The sequence below is a fragment of the Podarcis liolepis genome (genome assembly GCF_965112155.1).
Source record: "Podarcis liolepis genome assembly, chromosome: 5".
NCBI classification, from domain to species: domain Eukaryota; kingdom Metazoa; phylum Chordata; class Lepidosauria; order Squamata; family Lacertidae; genus Podarcis; species Podarcis liolepis.
In genome coordinates this window covers 48,438,262-48,457,666 of record NC_139556.1, presented here as the reverse complement: position 1 = coordinate 48,457,666, position 19,405 = coordinate 48,438,262, and the positions used below count along the sequence as shown (strand labels likewise).

Genomic DNA, 19,405 nt, shown 5'->3' with positions numbered 1-19,405 from the left:
TATACCCACTGACCTGGGAGTAAGCGCCATTGAATTTAGTGAGGCTTATTTCTAAAGCCAGCCTGCATAGAACTGTGGTGTGTGTTAACCTGAAATCCTTCTGTGAACGGTTGATGGAATTAATCTGCTTTAATTGCAAGCATGACTACACATAAGGATTTAGCAGGTTAAAAAGGAGGGAAACAATGAGATCTATACATTGCAATCTGCTTTAGCTGCGAGGTAGACTGATTAACCTTGGGCCGTCAAGTATCTCCCCAGCATCTTCTTTCTCCATCCGGGAACTATCCCCAACTTGCTGCTTCTGCGTCGATTCAACCGCGAGGCATCAATGGCAGGGCTATTACAACAATATTTTTTTCATGATCATCGCTCTCGCTATTAAGAGCATGCGCGTTTAATTTCCATCTGATACCGCTTGGACTTTCCTTTCAGAGGCGAATTGTCCTTTGTACTGAACACAGGATTATGCAAATATGTCAGAATCCAAGAACTCAAGGTATTAGGAAGGGATTTCGAAAGCTGCCTCAAAGCGAGAGGCATTGAACAGCAGGAAAGCCTAGCAAGAAGAGTCAAATGCTCGTATTCTGAATTCATGTGGTATACATGTGTCTTACTTGGCTTTAGATATGAAATTCTAATATTTTAGCTGATATTTATATACACATACTGAAAACAGTTCCAGCAATAGTTCGGTAGGAATCCTTTCTATCAATATAATCATGATAGTTACACATGGACAAAAGTGTGTGTGTATGATGCATGCACGTCTATATGTTGAAATCCATAGTATAAGGAAACGCGATGTAAATAATCAAGAAGTGGGAATGAAAAAAATTAAAAAGCCTCGGGTTCCCCTTCCCCCCCAGTTTTCTCACGTATTCATACATACACGTGCACACATTTAAAGCCAAAGCTGCAAAACTTTTTAATTTGGAGTCGAACTGAAAACAACCTATATATAAAAAAAATCCCGTGCAGAGAAATTTTGGCACTCTGCTGGATGCAGGTTTTGCAGCGGTGTGTTTTCTGCTACACAACTGCTATGGAGTCGTGGACGGGGCTGCCGCATACAGGGATGACGCGGGTGTGTACACGGGAAGATCAAACCAGGGGGCTTATGGAGGAAGCGAGAGATCTACGGAGCACTGGCCTATATGAGAGTTGCTGTGCTCGTACGACCACGACCCAGATTCAAAGCGCTCTTATTTGGAGTCATCTCCCTGTCGAGGCGACAAAGGACCTGCTTTCTGCCCAAACAGGTGCGGCTTGAGCAGCCGCTTCCATTCATTCTCCAGCCTCAAGAGCCGTGTTCACAATTGGCTCTAGCGCCAAAGGCCTCCCCGTGGCGAAAGGAGCGCAAGGGTTTGCCCCGGAGAGGGGCACGTAAGAAAGAAGGAAGACTCAAAGAAGCAGATGGGGCTTCTGTAGGCAGAGATGGGGGGGGGCAGCAGCGGAAGGCCGCGGAAGGGTAACTTGGGGCCCGTTGCATGCTGGGCGTTGTAGTCGACGCTACAAAACGCTGCCTCGCAGAGCATGCCGGGCGTGCGTACGTCCGTACGCGACCCGTTCAGTCATTTTAAACTAACCAATCGCCGGCCGAGGCGGTCGCCGGAGCTGGGGCTGTTGGGAGTTGGCTCGGTATTCGAGGCGCGCGCGCGTGGCGAGAGGAGGAAGACGGTTGGTTGCGTGTGAGAGTGAGAGAGAGGCCTCGTCGGAAAACTGGAGGACAAGGTAATAGGGGCGCCCCTGTTGTTGTTGTTGTTGTCGTTCCCCACCCCCGCCCGCCTTGGGACGGAGAGTCCTCGCGCGGCCTGGGGGGGACTCCCTCTTGGCCATTGCCTCTCCAAACCCTCGGAGGGAAGTGAAGCTGCGGGTCCTCCTTCCAGGCCACGCCCATTACACCCTCCCCCTTGCTGCCTTCTTCCCTTTCTGAGAAATTGGGGTGGGGGAGGGGGGGTGTAGGCATCTCATAAGGAATAACATAGGGTTAAGGAATAATAAGCAGGGGGCATCCTAAGAAGAATCCTCCCCCTCCCCCAATACTCGAGGTTCCTTCGTCGCTTCTGGGGTCAAACATTTAATAACAATGGGGTAAGGTTTTGTGCTGTAAATACCGAGGCTCGTTGAAATGATAAGTTAAAAGACAATACCAGAGCTTTGCTGGATCAGGCCAGTGGTCAGTCTTGTAGGAAGCAGGATTCTAAGATAACAAGATGCCATTGCAAGCAGTAGCACTCTGCATAGCTGTCAACGTTTTCCCCTTTTTAAGGGAAATTCCCTTATTCCGAATAGGATTCCTCGCAAGAAAAGGGAAAAGTTGACAGCTATGGCCCTCTGTGACTCTTGCTCCCTAGCAACTGGTACCTAGGCTCTCAGCTGGTGGGTCTGATATGGCTACCATGACTATGAGGGACATATTCTCCAGGAATTTGTGTAATCGCATGATCATGGAACTTTGATAGGGGAAAACAAGCAGTGGTTTAACCTTAGAGTGCTTCTGTGAGAGGGGAATTCTCACATCCATGGTGTACATTTTAAGAGATGCAGTTGGAACTACCACAAGGGTATTGGATACATTGTATAATATGGAATCAGTTATACTAGCACATTGATTTCTCCATATGCTGTTATTTGATTATTATTCATTTCATTTCTATGCCGCTTTATATTTTTAAGAAAAATCTCAAAGCGGTTTACAGCATATTAAAACATCAATAAAACAATCCAGAATCAAACATTTCTGAAGAAAGTCAAATATAAAGTATACAGTCAAAGCAATTATCAGAAGACTAAAATATTATCTGAAAGATTTCAGAATAAAACATTACAAAGGAGGTCAGCTGCAGAATACATATTTAACACAAAGTTAACAAAAAAAATCATTGATAAGTGAAGTCAAATATAAAACTCACATTGAAGTCAAATATAAAACTCACATTTAAAACAGCATAATTAAGAGAATAAAATATTATCATAAGCATGACATGGCTGTGGCAGGCACAGAAAGATGGGGCAAAAGAATCAATAATTAGGGTTTGTTGTCAGGCATAGCAATGTCCCTCTGGTCTCACCAGGAGCCTCTTTGGTAGGGCTGGGTGAGTCTGGGCCCCGCTCCCTAGGCCAGGTGGAAAGGGCCTTGCAGGGAACGGCCTTCACGACTCATAGCTGGGCACTGATGTTCTCAGAGCCAAAATAGCCTGTGCATAAGCAATGCACAAGAGCAGAACTTGCTAATGCTGCTTCTCCCACCTTTCTTTTTGGGCCACATTTCCACTGTTATGGGAGTATTTCTTTTCTCCTCCCCCCCCCCATAAGATGTTACATTACAGGCTGCTCAGTAATTTGCCAGATATTCGACTTCTGAAACGTTCAAAAACCAAAGTGTGGCTTCTGATTGGCTGTAGGAAGCTCCTGCAGCCAATCGGAAGCTGCTTCCAAATGAACATTCGAAAACTGGAACACTCACTTCCGGTTTTCAGTCATTCAGGAGCCAGAATGTTTGACTCCCAAGGCGTTTGGGAGCCGAGGTATGACTGTACTTGTAAGTAAGTAGATTTTTATTTATACCCCGCCCTCCCTGGCCAAGACCGGGATCAGGGCGGCTAACATCAAATATCAAATACATTAAAACACAATCAGACAATTGATTAAAATACAGCTTAAAAATTAGAATCAGGATGAAATTAAATGACTGCCCACAAATTACAACTATAGGGGTTGGAAACCTCAAGTATTCATCAAGTATTCATCAGGGCCAGCTATCCGTGTTGGTCCCACATGAACCAATAAAAGGGCCAAAGAGGTAACTTACAGGGTCCCATAGAGGGGGAGTCAAACTGTGCCCGGACCGAAGGCCAGGCGGAACAGCTCTGTCTTGCAGGGCCTGTGGAAGGATGTCAAGTCCCGCAGGGTCCTGGTCTGCGATAGAGCGTTCCACCAGGCTGGGGCCAAAGCCGAAAAGGTCTTGGCCCTGGTTAAGGCCAGTTTAGCCTCAAGGCCCGGGACCTCCAAGATACTATTATTTTCAGACCGTAAGGTCCTCCATGGGGCATACCAGGAGAGGCGGTCCTGTAAGTATGAGGGTCCTAGGCCGTATAGGGCTTTAAAGGTTAAAACCAGCACCTTAAACCTGACCCTGTACTCCACTGGGAGCCAGTGCAGCTGGTATAGCACTGGATGAATGCGGTCCCATGGCAAGGACTCCATAAGGAGCCTCACATTCTGCACCCGCTGGAGTTTCTGGGTCAGCGTGTTACAATAATCGAGCCTAGAGGTGACTTCACCTGGATCACTGTGGCTAGATCACGGCAAGAAAGGTAAGGGACCAGCTGCTTAGCATGGCGAAGGTGGAAAAAGGCCACCTTTGCTGTAGCTGCAGCCTGCACCTCCATAGAGAGGGAGGCGTCAAAGGTTACACCCAAACTCCTGACGGAAGGCGCTGGCACTAATTGAGCCCCTGCAAGAGATGTGACTTGGCCCCCCAACCCCATGTTGTCCTGACCCTGCCAGAGGACCTCTGTCTTCGAACGATTTAACTTCAATTGGTTTTCAAGCAGCCATCTAGCCACAGCTTCCAAACATCTGTTCAGTGTGTCCAGGGCCGAGTCAGGAGCTGTTCATCAACAGATAAAGCTGGGTGTCATCAGCGTATTGCATATTGACAACAGAGTTCTGGACCAGATGTGCCAGTGGCCCATCCAGCAGGCTTTTCTTGTTGTTGTAATTTCTCTTTAAAATCTACCAATGATACTATAGAAAATAATAATAATCTATAGATAACTTTTGTATTATCTTATTCAGATGACTGGGTCAAATGAATTTAAGTTGAACCAACCACCGGAAGATGGAATCTCATCAGTGAAATTTAGTCCTAACACATCTCAGTTTCTGCTGGTTTCATCTTGGGACACTTCTGTTCGATTGTATGATGTTCCTGCCAACACCATGAGACTCAAGTATCAACATACAGGAGCTGTACTTGACTGTGCTTTTTATGTAAGTCTTTTTTACTACTTTGCGTTTTACTATTGAAGTTATAAGAAGGGGATACAAGGTGTAACTGATTTAATTAGTAGGTTAATGAAGTCTTTAGGCTGGATTCCAAAGTGCCATGCACAGGGTTTTGCATGGACAGGGTTTTCAGCTCCTCCCATCTGACAAGAAACTACCTCTTGAAGATTGGGAGGCCCTCTGGAGCAACCCACCACCCTTTCTGTGCTCAGAAACACTTTGGAATTGCACATGGGCTTCTCTAGCCTGGCCTTTTATTAATGATTGAGCTTTAAGTTAAGTATGCCTTAAGTTAAGTAAGTTAAGCTTGTTTTGATGCTTGTGTGGGCCTGATGTTTTGTTGTAATGGGGAATGAAAAAAAGAATGCTAAAGATAGTCTTGCTCTCCAGCAACCAGTGAAAACTTTTAAAAATAGAGGTTATCTTTATCATTTTTTTAAAAGGTATCCTTACTGAGGTTTTTAGTAATAAGCCAGTGCAGCAGGTTAATATTTAATTTTAATTGGTTAAGACAGATGGCTGAACAGAATTGTTCAATTGATTGACAGCTCTGTTTTTAAAACTACGTATTTTGATTATAAGCCTGTATGGAAAATTGGGAAACCAGTAAAATTGTGTTGTATCAGTGGTCTTCAGTTCATGCATTACTTCTGCTTTGTCCTCCACTTTGTAGCTCCCTGAATATCTCCAATATCATCTTTGGAGGGTCTGCCAATCTACTGGAAGAGAATGTGGTGGTAGTGATAATATCCAAAAATGGGGCATTTTGTTCCATGAGCAGAGGTCCGCTGCACAATTGGGTGGACATTACTGGATGTCATCCACTGTCTTTTGATCTTTTTGTTGCCTAGTCAAGTACAGTATTTCATTCCTATATAATAGTTATGCTGCAGGATTTTATCAACATTAATTATTTTGGAAGCAATATCACATTAGCGTTGTCAAACACATTTAATAACAGAATTTATTTTCTAACCTTCAGTTTCATAATTTTGTGTGTAGCTTTTGCCCCAGTGAAGGAGCTGAAGCCCCTTGCACAGGGGTGGGGTTCAAATTCTTCCCATAGTTATAGTAACCATTGTGGGTGACCTTTGGCGGTAGTGCTACTGTTGTCATTCAGTCGCCCTCTTCTCTTTTGGAAATAAAATGGGTATGTAGGCAGTAGGAGAGCAGCGCCATCCCAAATTCTTATATGTATGCCTTTGAAAGGGTTTGTTGATCCCTTGCTGACACTGTTGGATAAGACTTTTTAAAGCAAAAATAATGCCTTTATCAAATATTTGTTGGTTCCTTGGAGTACAGATATAGAACATAAGTGAACAACTTTCTTCTCTTGAAGGACCCTACACATGCCTGGAGTGGAGGATTGGATCGGCAGTTAAAAATGCATGACTTGAACACTGATCAAGGTGAGCTAATTGATAGGTATAGTAGAATCTGCAGAAGTAGGAGAAAATAGATTGTTTCAACAGTAGATTAATTCACTGAAAATAGTGTCGTGAAATAGAAAAGTATTATGACTGGAATTCTTACAGTATAAATACAGACAGCATTAAAGTGCAAATTAAATGTGTTTCTTTTCTGTACAGTTCATATTTACTACGTCATTTGGTTTTATGTCTGCACTTTCTGTAACTTCCATTTATTTCTGTATAGTGTTGCTCTTGATTTTATTTAGTGCATTTAAAGCTTTATTAGTCAATGCAGATTTTTAGGCTAAGGAAAGAGTTAGTATTCCATGATAAGAACCTTGTGGTGTTTTGTCTTTAACTGAGTATTTAAAAATATTTGCAGGGTGGTACATTTTTATTTAAAAACAATCTTTTTGTTTTATTTACAGTTCTAGTCTTCAGTGTTGAGAAAGCGAAACTGTCAATATTGCTTGTATGACCTAGTTCTATGCAGTACTTTTTCTATCCTTGATAGTTTCATTTGTTCTTTTCCCTTTAGAAATGTATTTATGGGCTATTTAACACCTCCAACTTTGTTTTTACAGTCGTTTAGACTTGCCTGAGATTTTGGCAGAAGGGCATTATTCCGCATACATGTGCATATGAACTATGAGCTCATAGAGTAACGTGCGGGGCTTGAATTGATTTAAGAGACAATGGGGAAAATGCTGTAAACGGATAGCTCAGTCGGTAGAGCTGTGAGACGTTTAATCTCAGGGTCATGGGTTTGACCTACTATGTTGGGTAAAAGATTCCTGCATTGCAGGGGGTTGGACTAGATGATCCTTGTGGTCCCTTCCAACTCTACAATTCTATGATTCTAAATATGAAATCCTTAAACTGTGATTATATATTTTTGGGGGTAGTAGAGAAATTGGGGGGGACATCTGTTGAGTGAGATTTTAAGGTGTCAGTATGATTGCACGTTCTGACTTGATAAGAGGACATTTAACATCCACTCCCTTTACAAATACCCTACAATATTGATAAATAGTCATTGTAGTTGATGCAGGGATAATAGGATCAGACACCTAGCTGTTTGGAAGCAGAGTAACTGAATGTCAGGAAAGCTGCTTTTCATCATTGTAGAGGATGAAATTAGATGCTGTGACATTGTAAATGGATAAGAAGCTTCCAGGCAATGGTTGCTTGATGTCTTGAAAGATACTGGAGAATTGGGTTTGGAGGAGAAAGCTATTTAGAATAAATTCTAGAGGATTAAAAAAAAGTACTGATTTATTTCCTAAGTTGGAGAAAGAATCTGAAGTATTACAGGATTAGTATTCAGCATCACTTTAAAAGCTTCTAAAACAGTTTAATACTACAGGATACAGTGCTAAAATGGATGATGCTGTGGAATAAAGGTTTATTGACAGTTTTGCTGAAAGTGCCTAATTACTCACAAGTGGCAAAGGCATGAACTAATGTGGTCATGCTACATTCACCTACTATTAGATCTTTCAAACACACCATTCATGACTAGGATTTTCAGAGGACCCCAACAGAGTTAGGTGCACAAATCTCTTTTGTTCATTTGAAAATCTCTGCATGGGTACCAACACCCCCCTTAAGCTTCTTTGAAATACTGAGTTGATATCTATTAGTCTACATTTAACACTTCAGAAGTGTCTGTCTATTGAGAAGATTAGAGGATCAAGCGTCCTTTGAAAGATGTCCCAGCATGCACATACATTAGTGAATGGTATATCAGACCCTGTTAACTCTGTATGAATATTGTTTTGTCCTTTTTATTAAATTTGATTATCAAAAATATAGTGCAACTATGTGTTCAGATTATTACTAATCTTTTTTTTTAAAAAAAAACAGACAATCTTGTTGGCACCCATGATGCTCCTATCCGATGCGTTGAATATTGTCCAGAGGTCAATGTAATGGTAACAGGAAGTTGGGATCAAACAGTCAAGTTATGGGATCCGAGAACACCTTGTAATGCGGGAACATTTTCTCAGCCTGAAAAGGTTTGTATTTAAGCAATTTACAATACAATACTTTGCATGCCTACTCAGAAGTAAGCACTGTTAAGTTCAATGGGGCTCTTTTTCTAGTAGACTTGCATTTTTTATGTGGTTAAGGAATACATTTGAGCAATTAAAGTATTAATATCTTTCAGATCAGTTCATTGTTTGCATTAAAAATTTATAAACACTATTAATGAGGGTAAAATTACAGACTTAAGTGAGTTTTTGCATGATTAACAAGTACTACTTAAATACCAGAAAAATACAAAGTTAACTCTGTAGTTATTCTCAGTAATTAATGCAAGCTTAGCTACACCAGGAAAATATAATGACACTCTTCAGACATAACACAAAACCATGGTTTGTTGTTAAGGGCTTGAGCCCCAAAAACCTTAGACTTGTGTGCTCCTCCCACAAAGGGACAAGGTTTAAAGCTTTAGTCTTCTTTTGTTTCTAAACTGCTTTTCCCCATTGCTCAATCTTTAGTAAACTGGTTTTTAGAAACCATTGTTAATTAACAAACCAGGATAAGACTTGGATACAATAGGGAGATCCTTTTGCTGAAGGTATATTCCAGAAACCCAGCTGGTAGTATTACCTATGTTATATTGTGGTGTCAATACACTAATATAGGAAGGGCTTTGTTGGTGTATCCATTTATGCCAATGTAAACAGGAAATTTTGATTGTTGCAGCTTAATTTCTTTCAGCTTCTTATTCAGGGTCCATGAGTAAGGTCCTAGCAGCTGATTTCCAGCCTGCTGTAACTTTGGCTTACAAGTACTGTAAACAAAGTGATGGGATAAAGTTACGGCCAACAATAAACCTTGAGTTATGCATTTAAGAGTAACTTGAACGGTGTAACTTTTATTTTAACATGTTAGTGCAGCCTTATGGTATGAATAGCTGCATGTTTTGATAAATGGATGAGATGAGGCTTTAACTTCTTCAGCTCACTAAACAGCAGTTGCATTAACAGTATTTAAATTTTTATTTATGATCTCTTGCCAGTCTTCATTTTCATAGGCAGATACATGCAAATAGTTTTTGTCACTACTTCAAATACTTTCTAATCACAATGGTGAGCTGTCAGTCTAGACCACATCATGTCTAAATAGCCCAGTAATGTGGGCACTACATAATCTGAATCTATTGGCGAGATCTTTGATCAGGATAAAAATGTTGTTTTTTACTTGTGATTTATGGTTGCATGTAGCATGTAGAAAACTGTGATGAATTGCTCGCAGAATGCCATATAATAGACAGTCACACTGAATCAAACTTCTTATTGTTATAGCAAGGTTCATTATGTCACTTTTTTAAACAGTATCTCTGATAAATGTGTATACCTAGCCTATTTCATGATATTGGTTTCATTTGATTTATGGCTATGGGGTGCTGTAAAGAATACTTCACAGGTATGACACCAGTCTGTAAAGAAGATTTAAGGTAGTTAACACTCCTGATGCAGTTTTTCCTGTATATATTTTTCTATAACATTGCTTTTGTGTTATCACATTTTATACTGTATGCATTCTTGTATAGTAATTTGCTTTGTGTCACTGTTGTTTGAGCCATTGACAATTCATCATCAATAATAATAATAATTCATTAAATTTATATACCGCCCTATACCCAGAGCTCTCAGGGCAGTTCACAGAACAAAATCAAAATATAAAACCACAAAATATATAATCAAAATAAAAACAACCCAACCCACATTTTAAAAGGACATAGGATGTCAATCAAATCAACCAAAGGCCTGGTTAAAAAGGAATGTTTTTGCTTGGTGCCTAAAAGTGTATAATGAAGGTGTCAGGCAAGTTTCCCTGGGGAGAACATTCCACAGACAGGGAGCCACTGCAGAGAATGCTCATTCTTGTGTTGCCACCCTCTGGACCTCTAGGAGAAGGCACATGAAGAAAGGCCTCAGAAGATGATCTCAGGGTCTGGGTAGCTTCATATGGAAAGAGGCGGTCCTTGAGGTATTGCAGTCCTGAGCCGTTTAAGGTTAAAACCAGCACTTTGAATTGGGCCTGGGCCTGGAAACTAATCGGTAGCCCGTGCATTCTGTTTACATTCTTTTAGTCCTAGTATAAATGAAGGATCTGTAATTAGATACCAGATCTACCACATGTTAAGCATATGGAATGAAAGCATGTATAGTATGTATCTTTTTAGAAAGGTAAAGTTGAAATATCAAATATGTAACTTGTAGCTGTTACTTGAAAGAGTTTTACCTGATAACAGATTAATTGCTTAGTTACACAACTTTTGTTTTTAGTTTAAACTGATTTAAGCAACATTTTCTTGTTTATCACAACCATTATTTTTTTTTTTGCGGTTAGTTATGCATGCTGAAATGGCAAGAGTAAATAAACAGTTGAGTGTTCAGTGTAATATATTTTTTGATGTTCCTGCCAGCAAATTTTTCTCTGTGTGTAATTGACAGGTAGGTTATTGTTTTCTGAAACAATAGACAAACTTTCTTTAAAATTATTTATGTAATCATGACACAGATGTAATGATGCTTGATCTGTTAACCATGGATAAGAGTTTGAGAGCAATCTGTGAGCTTGAGCACTATCTCACCTTACTTCTTGCAGATGGATCTTCCTCTTCCCACCCCACATTTTATTTAAATAATTTAAATTCACTTTTTGCTTTCAGAGCCTAAAAACATTACATAGGCACCTGGGTTTTTAAAAATTATTTGTGTGTATGTACTAACAATGGTTAGCTCCAAACCACAACTATGATTATAAATGTATATGCAATCCATAGTTTGTGCTAACTATAGTTCCTGAGGATTTGTGAAAGCTGGGGTTAGATGAATTGGCAAGGACATTGTTATAACTTAAAGGGTAGAATTAGCTTTTTAGGTTTGTAGGTTGGTTGGGAAAAGAATGGTCTCCCTTTGAGGATGGAGAACTCTTAGCAGGAACAAGACAGATATAAGGAGGACAAACAAGAAAAATTGCATCTCTATAGCAAGGCTTAGTATGTAAAATCTTGGTATTCTAACATGGGTAATCTTGTATAGTCCATGTAGAATGCATTTTAGTGTTTCATGGAGAGTTAAGTCTGCTAGACTTCTACTTTTAAAAATCTTTTGTCATTGAACATGTTAATGGAACAGGTAATCTTTTCCTTCTACCTTTATACTGCTAAAGTAGAAATCCTAGTACTGAATGTGGAAAATGTAATGCCACTTTATAACTTTTTTCCAAGGTGTATACATTGTCTGTGTCTGGTGATAGATTGATAGTGGGAACAGCTGGTCGGAGAGTTTTGGTGTGGGACTTGCGAAACATGGGCTATGTTCAACAAAGAAGAGAATCAAGTCTTAAATATCAGACACGTTGCATCAGAGCATTCCCTAACAAACAGGTATTTAAATTGTGCTGCATAATAATAATAATACTACAGTGGTACCTCGCAAGACGAATGCCTCGCAAGACGAAAAACGCGCAAGACGAAAGAGTTTTCCGTTTTTTGAGTTGTTCCGCAAGACGAATTTCCCCATGGGCTTGCTTTGCAAGACGAAACGTCTTGCGAGTTCTTGCGAGTTTGTTTCCTTTTTCTTAAAGCCGCTAATAGCCGCTAAGCCGCTAATAGCCGTGCTTCGCAAGACGAAGAGACTCGCGGAACGGATTAATTTCGTCTTGCGAGGCACCACTGTAATAATAATAATAAAAAAACTATTATTTTTATTTATACCCCGCCCTCCCCAACCAAGGCCGGGCTCAGAGTGGCTTGTCAAATAAAAGTTTGTAGAAAAATAGTCTCAATTATACCAGCTTTTGATATTTATGATTATCTTGACTCAAAAAGTTTATTTTGAATCTTGCTAATTTTATTGCTATCTCTAAAACAAATGATCTATTTGCTGTGCTTTCCTAAGGTTTTGAAGCTGTTAATGGAGTTGGAAACTAGAGGAACTTTAATATTGTATTTAATTCTAAAATTATCACAGAGCTCTGAATTATGCAGGAGCAGTAGACTGGCATAAATGCCATGCGCCAAGAAAATTAGTGTTCTGGGAAATACTGTTACAGGATTTAGATAAAAAACTATTTGCTTAGGAGTCATTTTCTGTGCTGGGCATGGCTCTTTCCTGGATCTATCAAAGCTACAAAGAGAATTAACAGAAGAACAAGAGTGTCTTTGTTTCTCTCATCATTTCCTTCTCTGGGGTTCAATGTAGTGTTTAGCCATTATTTTCTGCTCTTCTTGAGGTGGGAAAAATATAAAGGAAAAGCCTAACAGACTTTTATTGATGTCAGATAGCAAGATATACCTAGCAGATATAGAGTTGTCTTATGCAGAGGAGGCATTAAATGAAAGCGAATTTTGTTAGATGTTATTTATAAGCAAAAGGGTTCTTCCAATGAGGTCTCATTTGGAATCTGTTCTCACTTTCTAAAAGACATTAGTGTGTGCCCTGTTTAGAGTTAATGTCAGAACTGGAATGCAACATTCTTTATCAGGACACAATGCTAAGAGAATAATCTATAATTCCCTTTGGAATCTTCTCAGACATTTTTACAAACCTTTAGGACTCAGAGTGCACCTGTGCCTCTCAATAGTTAAATGTGACATGTGTACATAAGATGTACACATCTTATAAATGTTTCATCGACATAGAACAGTTCATAAAGAAAAAACAAAACCCTATGCTCAGTCATCGAAATAAGTGAGGATTCTGTCTGTGTCCCATAGGGCTATGTGTTAAGCTCTATTGAAGGCCGTGTTGCAGTTGAGTATTTGGATCCAAGTTTGGAGGTACAGAAGAAGAAATATGCTTTCAAATGTCACAGATTGAAGGAGAATAATATTGAACATATTTATCCAGTCAATGCCATCTCTTTCCACAATGTCCATAACACTTTTGCTACAGGTAACATGAAACTTTATTTTTTTCTTATTAGTGCTGTTAGTTGATAATTCTTCAGTTATATTGACCAAGCAGTCATCTGAAAAGCTTCAGTTGTTCTGTGATTCTTTTAGAGAATTTGAGGTATCCTGTCTTTAGTTCTCAAATATATCATTAAAATATAAGCTGAAAAATACAGTTTCTACTTTGTAGCTGTTTTGCATACTTGTAAAACTGGGAAGATTGTTTGATGTGAAAATTTTCTGCAATAATTCAGAACCTATTTTATATCTTGTACCATGTGCTTCTCCCATTAAATAACTGAAATATCCTTGCACTTTCTAATTATATTTAATTGCACAGATATCAATAATGCTCGTTTCTGCTGCTTTGGCTCTTTGCAATCTATTTTTAGGTGGTTCTGATGGCTTTGTCAATATTTGGGATCCATTCAATAAAAAGAGACTCTGTCAGTTCCACCGCTATCCTACAAGCATAGCATCTCTAGCCTTCAGTAATGATGGAACCACCCTTGCAATTGCATCATCATATATGTACGAATTGGATGACGTTGAACATCCTGAAGATGGTATCTATATTCGGCAAGTGACAGATGCCGAAACAAAACCCAAGTGAGTAAGTTTCACCTGTATTTGAGCTTTTTCTACCGTTTATTCCAGGATTTATTAATTTTCCTAAATTCATGAATAGCATTATTGATTTCTGGTAGATAGTGCAGCTTGACAGTAGGACTAGAGTTGATTTTATCTTGGTCTCCCCAAGCTTTCAATATCCGTAGGTTGATAGACGGCTGGTGGATAAAATTGTCTACTTGTTTTGTGGGAGAAGAATGTCAAACTCTCATTCTTCTTGAATAGGAGCTATTATATGAAGTCATGGCATTATTGCCAGCTCATTGCTTTAAAATTAAGTTGAAGAATTCAGGATACTACATATGAGAGAGTCTAATTATATTAGGATTTTTAAGATTTCGAACTATTGGCAATCTTTGCACATAGATCTGGGTTTCTCATCTACAATACACCAAAGCAGAGCTGCTATAGTGATTGTTTAAATTATAAGAAAATAATTTTGAAACGGTATGTGTAACTCTTTAATGTCCAGAATTGTGCCACGTTTCCTGGTAAAGAAAATACTAGTTTTGGTTGCACAAAGCTAAAATGAATTTAGCCTAAACCTAAATACATTGCAATTTTCTTTCCCTTAGCACATTGGAGTTTATATCTTATATTCAGTTTTGCCACTTGAGTATATTACAGTGCTAAGAAAACTCATACGCCTGCAGTGTTTGGAACCTCTGTGGGTATTAGTTGTTCCCACTAGTCCCACAGCTGCTTGCTGTCTCTCATTAGCGTATTTGCCTTCAGGAAGGTGGGGAGCAGCAGATATGAGCATGTTTGCCTGTAGGGAAAGATAATATGCAAAAAGGCCTTTATGCTGTAGTATCCATAGGGATGGGTCAACTCCTACTCCTTGCTTGCTGGAACCCTATGATCTTCCAGTCAGACCTAGGTACACGAGAATGCACACATAGAATTAAAGAACAGAGTGCTTCTGAGCCCATTCTGAACCTAGGAATTAATTTTTAGGGCCAAAACTGAACTGAGCTTAAAAGACATTTCACACAAAAGTCCAGAGTTAATATTTTTTTTCCATTTCAGTGCCCTTATTAAGGTGGAAAATGTTTTTGTTGCTAAACATTTAGGAGTCATAAATCCTTGCTGATCACTAGATCTACCAGTACTCCCTGATCTAATTTTTGCTCACCTCTGCTGTAGTATAGGTGTGTATAGGAGAGAAATACACACATTATCTCCCTCCATTCTTAGCTCTTTAAACTAGCTTCTTCTTTCTCTTGTTGTGTACATGCACTACTTCTGCTGTGGAAGAAGAGTGGCTTTAGTTGGTGGGAAAGCTGTGTGGCTTGAACGTCCTCCTGCAAGGAATTGGCAGCTTACAGTTATTGTGGGCATTCTCACACTTGGCATTTGGTTGCTTATTAAGATGTAGAATTTGCCACACATAACATCCAAAAAGTGGATATTTCTTACTTAAAACTTAATCTGATTCTTGAGTCACTGGCGTGGACTTCATGGAAATGAAGAGTAGCCTTTCTAAGCCCATCTTGTGAGTACAGTTACTTGCCTCAGAATAATGTCAGGCAAATAAGCTGCTCAGGGCATCTTATAGTAAAGCATCATCAGGTGCAGCTAAATTAAGCTGAAAGTAATTGACATACAGTTTGTTTTGTTGAAGGAATGTTCTTTTTGCAAGGGAATTTCAGAAGATAGATGCCATAACAGGGAGGGTATTAGATTATACCTCTATCAAACCAAAGGAATACAGAGTGGTGTCTCCCATGCAGAACCGGCACAAAGAACTTCAAAGGGTTTGGGTGCCCTGGAAGATGCTGTGTCCCTGTGCCTGGGCACTTTTAAAAAGGCTTATTAGCACATTTAGGTTATAAACTTGGCAACTGTACCTGTGCTCTTGAGATTCATTTCTTTTTAAAAAACAAACTGTTGAGGGGCTTATACAGTAACGCTGCAATTCATTGTTGCGCTATGGTGAGTGTTTTGTCTACACAAGCATTTCAGCTTGTCAGACACAACAGCCCCCCCCCCTTTTCTGGGAGTACTCCCAACTTGTCCAAGCCAGTTTTGGGGGTTCATTGGGGAGGGGAGCTCCATTGTGTCTTTGCACAGGCTTCCATTGATGGGGCTCATTGAGTGAATCCCACTCAATATGTTTTCAAGCAAGAATAGTTATTGTTGAACTAGTGCCAGAGATGTCCAGGCCTGTTACCACATCTCATTTTAATCTACTTCTCTGGGTTGTTTTGAGAATAAAGTAGAGAAGAATTGTGTATGCCAAAGTGTTGCATCATGGTGAAGGATGCAGATATGAGACAAACTAAGATGTGATCATGAAAAATTGAACTAAAATGAACAATACCAAATTAATGCAAAAGTTGTGTTTACAGAAACTAATAAAAAAAAGGCAAAAGGTTTATTTAAAGTTTCCACCCTTAACTCTGGATCAGTTTTTCCGGGAATGCAGGGGAAATAAGGAAACAACAAAAAACACCCCTCTCCTTTTCCCAGTAGGAGCATTCCAGGCAGACTTTTTCTTATAAAACTCACTGTATAACTCTTATTTATTTATTTAAAACTTTATTATATAATAGTGCAATCCTAAACATGTCTACTCAGAAGTAAGACCTATTGAGTTCGATGGGGCTTACTCCCTGGTAAGTCTGTATAGAGTTGCAGTATTGGCTACCTTTTCCCAAACCTCTTTTACCTTAGGTCATGTTCATCACATTTGACTTAATCAGCTGATCTATGTTGAGTGAGATACTGACAGTAGAACAGTTAGTAATGATATTTCCTTTATGTTTAACACAAGGAAATGCCACCAGACCTTTTGTAAATATTTGTTGCTGTGTTGCTTCTGGGAGTACTATAAGCACTCATGGTATTTCAAATTCTTAAGAGCCAGCACCACAGTTCTACTTTCCAGGCATAACCATGACTTAAAAGTATATTTTAGATTTTTATTCGATTTTCCCCAGCTTTGACTTTGCCATGCTATCATCTGTTACACTAATATGAATGCAAGTTGCCAAAATCAGTATAGTGGGATTAAAAAAAATTGGAACTACTTCCCACATTACACCATGTTAATGGGAGTGCTCCTGCAGATTACTTGCATTAATGAGAATTATAGCATGGGAAGCAGTCTTCAGTCGATTGAGGGCCTGACCATATGACTTTGATTTCAGCTGTTTCTATCCTTGCGTTGTGTTTGCTAATTATAGGGATGCTTCGTTCTGCTTTCTGAGGAGGTTAATCTTCAATTAAACAATATTTCCTCTTGGCTGTCCATTATTTTCTGAAACAGATGGTTCATCATTTCCTGGGCTGTTAAACACAGCAAGGTTAAGGTTAGACTCCTGGGAATTAGTTAGTTTTGAATCTTATTACAGGATGTAGAAGCAAAACTAATAAGAATAGTACTTAATAACATTTTGTTGCAGCAAACAATTATTTATTAGCAAACAATTGATCCCAGAAGGGCAAATTGTTTGAGTCGGTAATGAGCTGAGACAAGGCAGAGCATATCTGTGTATTCGCAAAATAATTGTAACGTAATTGCAATGCATTTAGACAGGCATCTATTTGGACTTCTTTCTGCCTTTAAATGAATTTCTGAAACATTAATATGCTTTTCAGACATGTTGCTTATGCCAGTCTTCAACCAGACACTGAAGAATTCTTGTAGTGATCCATAGAAGTTAACTTGTGCCAAGTGATAGTGTCTCCTAAATTAGAGCTTTTCAGCTTCCAGTTGCAGACTTTTAATTGTTAGATTTGGAAAGGCAAAGAAATGACATGTATGATGTATGAAGGTTTATGTCAAGTTGGAACACTTTGTTGAAAATTTATTTGCAATGTTATGAAAATTCAGATAGTTCTCTGAGACATGCTTCTTTATTTTGCAGGTCTACTTAGCTTCCGACACAATGCTTCAGTAATTTTCTCTTTCAAAGTACGTCCACTTGCTCGTTACAAGGCTAGCATAAAGCAAATCCTGGATTAAATGAAGATACATTTCCAATAATGCTTTCACAGAAAGTAGTGTTTTGTGTAATCATTCAGTATATTCTATCATTCTTTTGTTTTTAGCTTATTCATGAAACACTGTTTTCTTATGTCTGAACAGTAATAAACTTTTCTGTTAGTTGATTCATTTGAAATACATTATTTTCTAGTTGAACTTTTGTACTTATTTAATAGTAGTTTAAATAGTTTAATAAATGCAATTTTCAAAAAAAAATTAATGCTATTATAAGTCTTGGATTTATCAGTGGAAACATCTACTTTTTAATCTGTTTTCTTTTTGGGCATGGTAGGATAAACCACATATTCAGTTTTATGTTGAATAAGGGCTCTCTTAGGCTGGCCAAAGGCTTTGTTTGAAAAACCTTAGAAGCACACATTGTCTCCAGCGCTTGCAATTTACCTTTGCAAATTGTAATTTGTCTTCAGCATGGCTGGAAAGATGGCAAAAGTGTGAATTAAGATGTGTAGTGCACCATTAAAGAGTGATGTCAGCATTTCAGAAGTTCTTTCTCAGAAAAGAATAAACTGGTTTTAGACATTTGCCCCCATTCAGCAAGAGAACTGCTATGATTATTTATTGCATATTAATGTATTTATATTCTGCTACTCGGTAACTCTCAAAGCAACTTTATTGATAATAATACGCAAAAGAAAAAATAAATACAAAGCAAGCCGGTTAATAAAGTAAATTCCATAGTAATAGCAAGAAAAAGTGATAAAATCAAAGGGCGAATCATATAAGAAGTCATTTGTGTACATTCCACCCAGCAACACTTCAAAACAATTGTGAAACATTACCAAGACCGGGTGGTAGGGATTGTAAATTGATAGGAGATGGGAACCTAGCTGTTTTAGAGATGACAATGTTTAGATATATGTATTTTGCAAAAATACATTCAAAATGTGCATTTAATTATGTATTTAAATTAATTTTCATGGCTTTATAAACAAAACATGGATGTGGAAAGAGGATAGAAGGGACTTTGGAATTAACACATGTGAAAGTAACATAGAACAGAAACAGACAGCCATTCATGCCTAGTACATTGCTACTTCATAACTGAGTATGCTGAGTATTTGTACCTGTACCATGGTTCATATGCAGCTGTGTTGGAAGCTGTCTTACTTCGGAAGCATTAAAAAAGAAATGACTACCTACTATCCTCTCAAAACACTTTTAAGAGGCCAGACTTCATAGTTTGGTCTTTTATTGGGCTGGATCACATTTAGCTTTGCGCCTGCCCAGTCTATGAGTGATAATCCAGTTGGGGTCTCCTACTTGTGCAGCAGGCCTCCTGCACAAATGGGACTTTCCATTGCCTCCCTTCTGCAACTCCTGCCTTCATCTGAATCTACTCTGGAGAGTTTGGAGACGCTTGGAAGCAGATTGGGACAGGCTGCAGAGACAAAGAGAGAAAGGGGAAGTCCTGTTATGTCCACT

At 39.0% G+C, this 19,405-nt stretch overlaps 1 protein-coding gene across 2 annotated transcripts; it reads left to right on the top strand.

Annotated features, from left to right (window-relative positions):
* The first annotated feature begins 1,594 nt into the window (after positions 1–1,594).
* BUB3 (BUB3 mitotic checkpoint protein) lies at positions 1,595–18,178 on the top strand. Of its 2 annotated transcripts, none has more exons than XM_083505385.1 (8): positions 1,595–1,734; positions 4,804–4,998; positions 6,353–6,422; positions 8,292–8,443; positions 11,674–11,832; positions 13,165–13,342; positions 13,734–13,950; positions 17,844–18,178. In XM_083505385.1, the coding sequence occupies exons 2-8, from the start codon at positions 4,804–4,806 to the stop codon at positions 17,851–17,853; spliced, it is 981 nt and encodes a 326-aa protein (XP_083361511.1). In that variant the 5' UTR covers positions 1,595–1,734; the 3' UTR covers positions 17,854–18,178. The 2 variants fall into 2 exon arrangements, with proteins under 2 accessions (XP_083361511.1, XP_083361512.1); XM_083505386.1 differs by having other exon boundaries at positions 13,734–13,954.
* Positions 18,179–19,405: the final 1,227 nt, after the last annotated feature.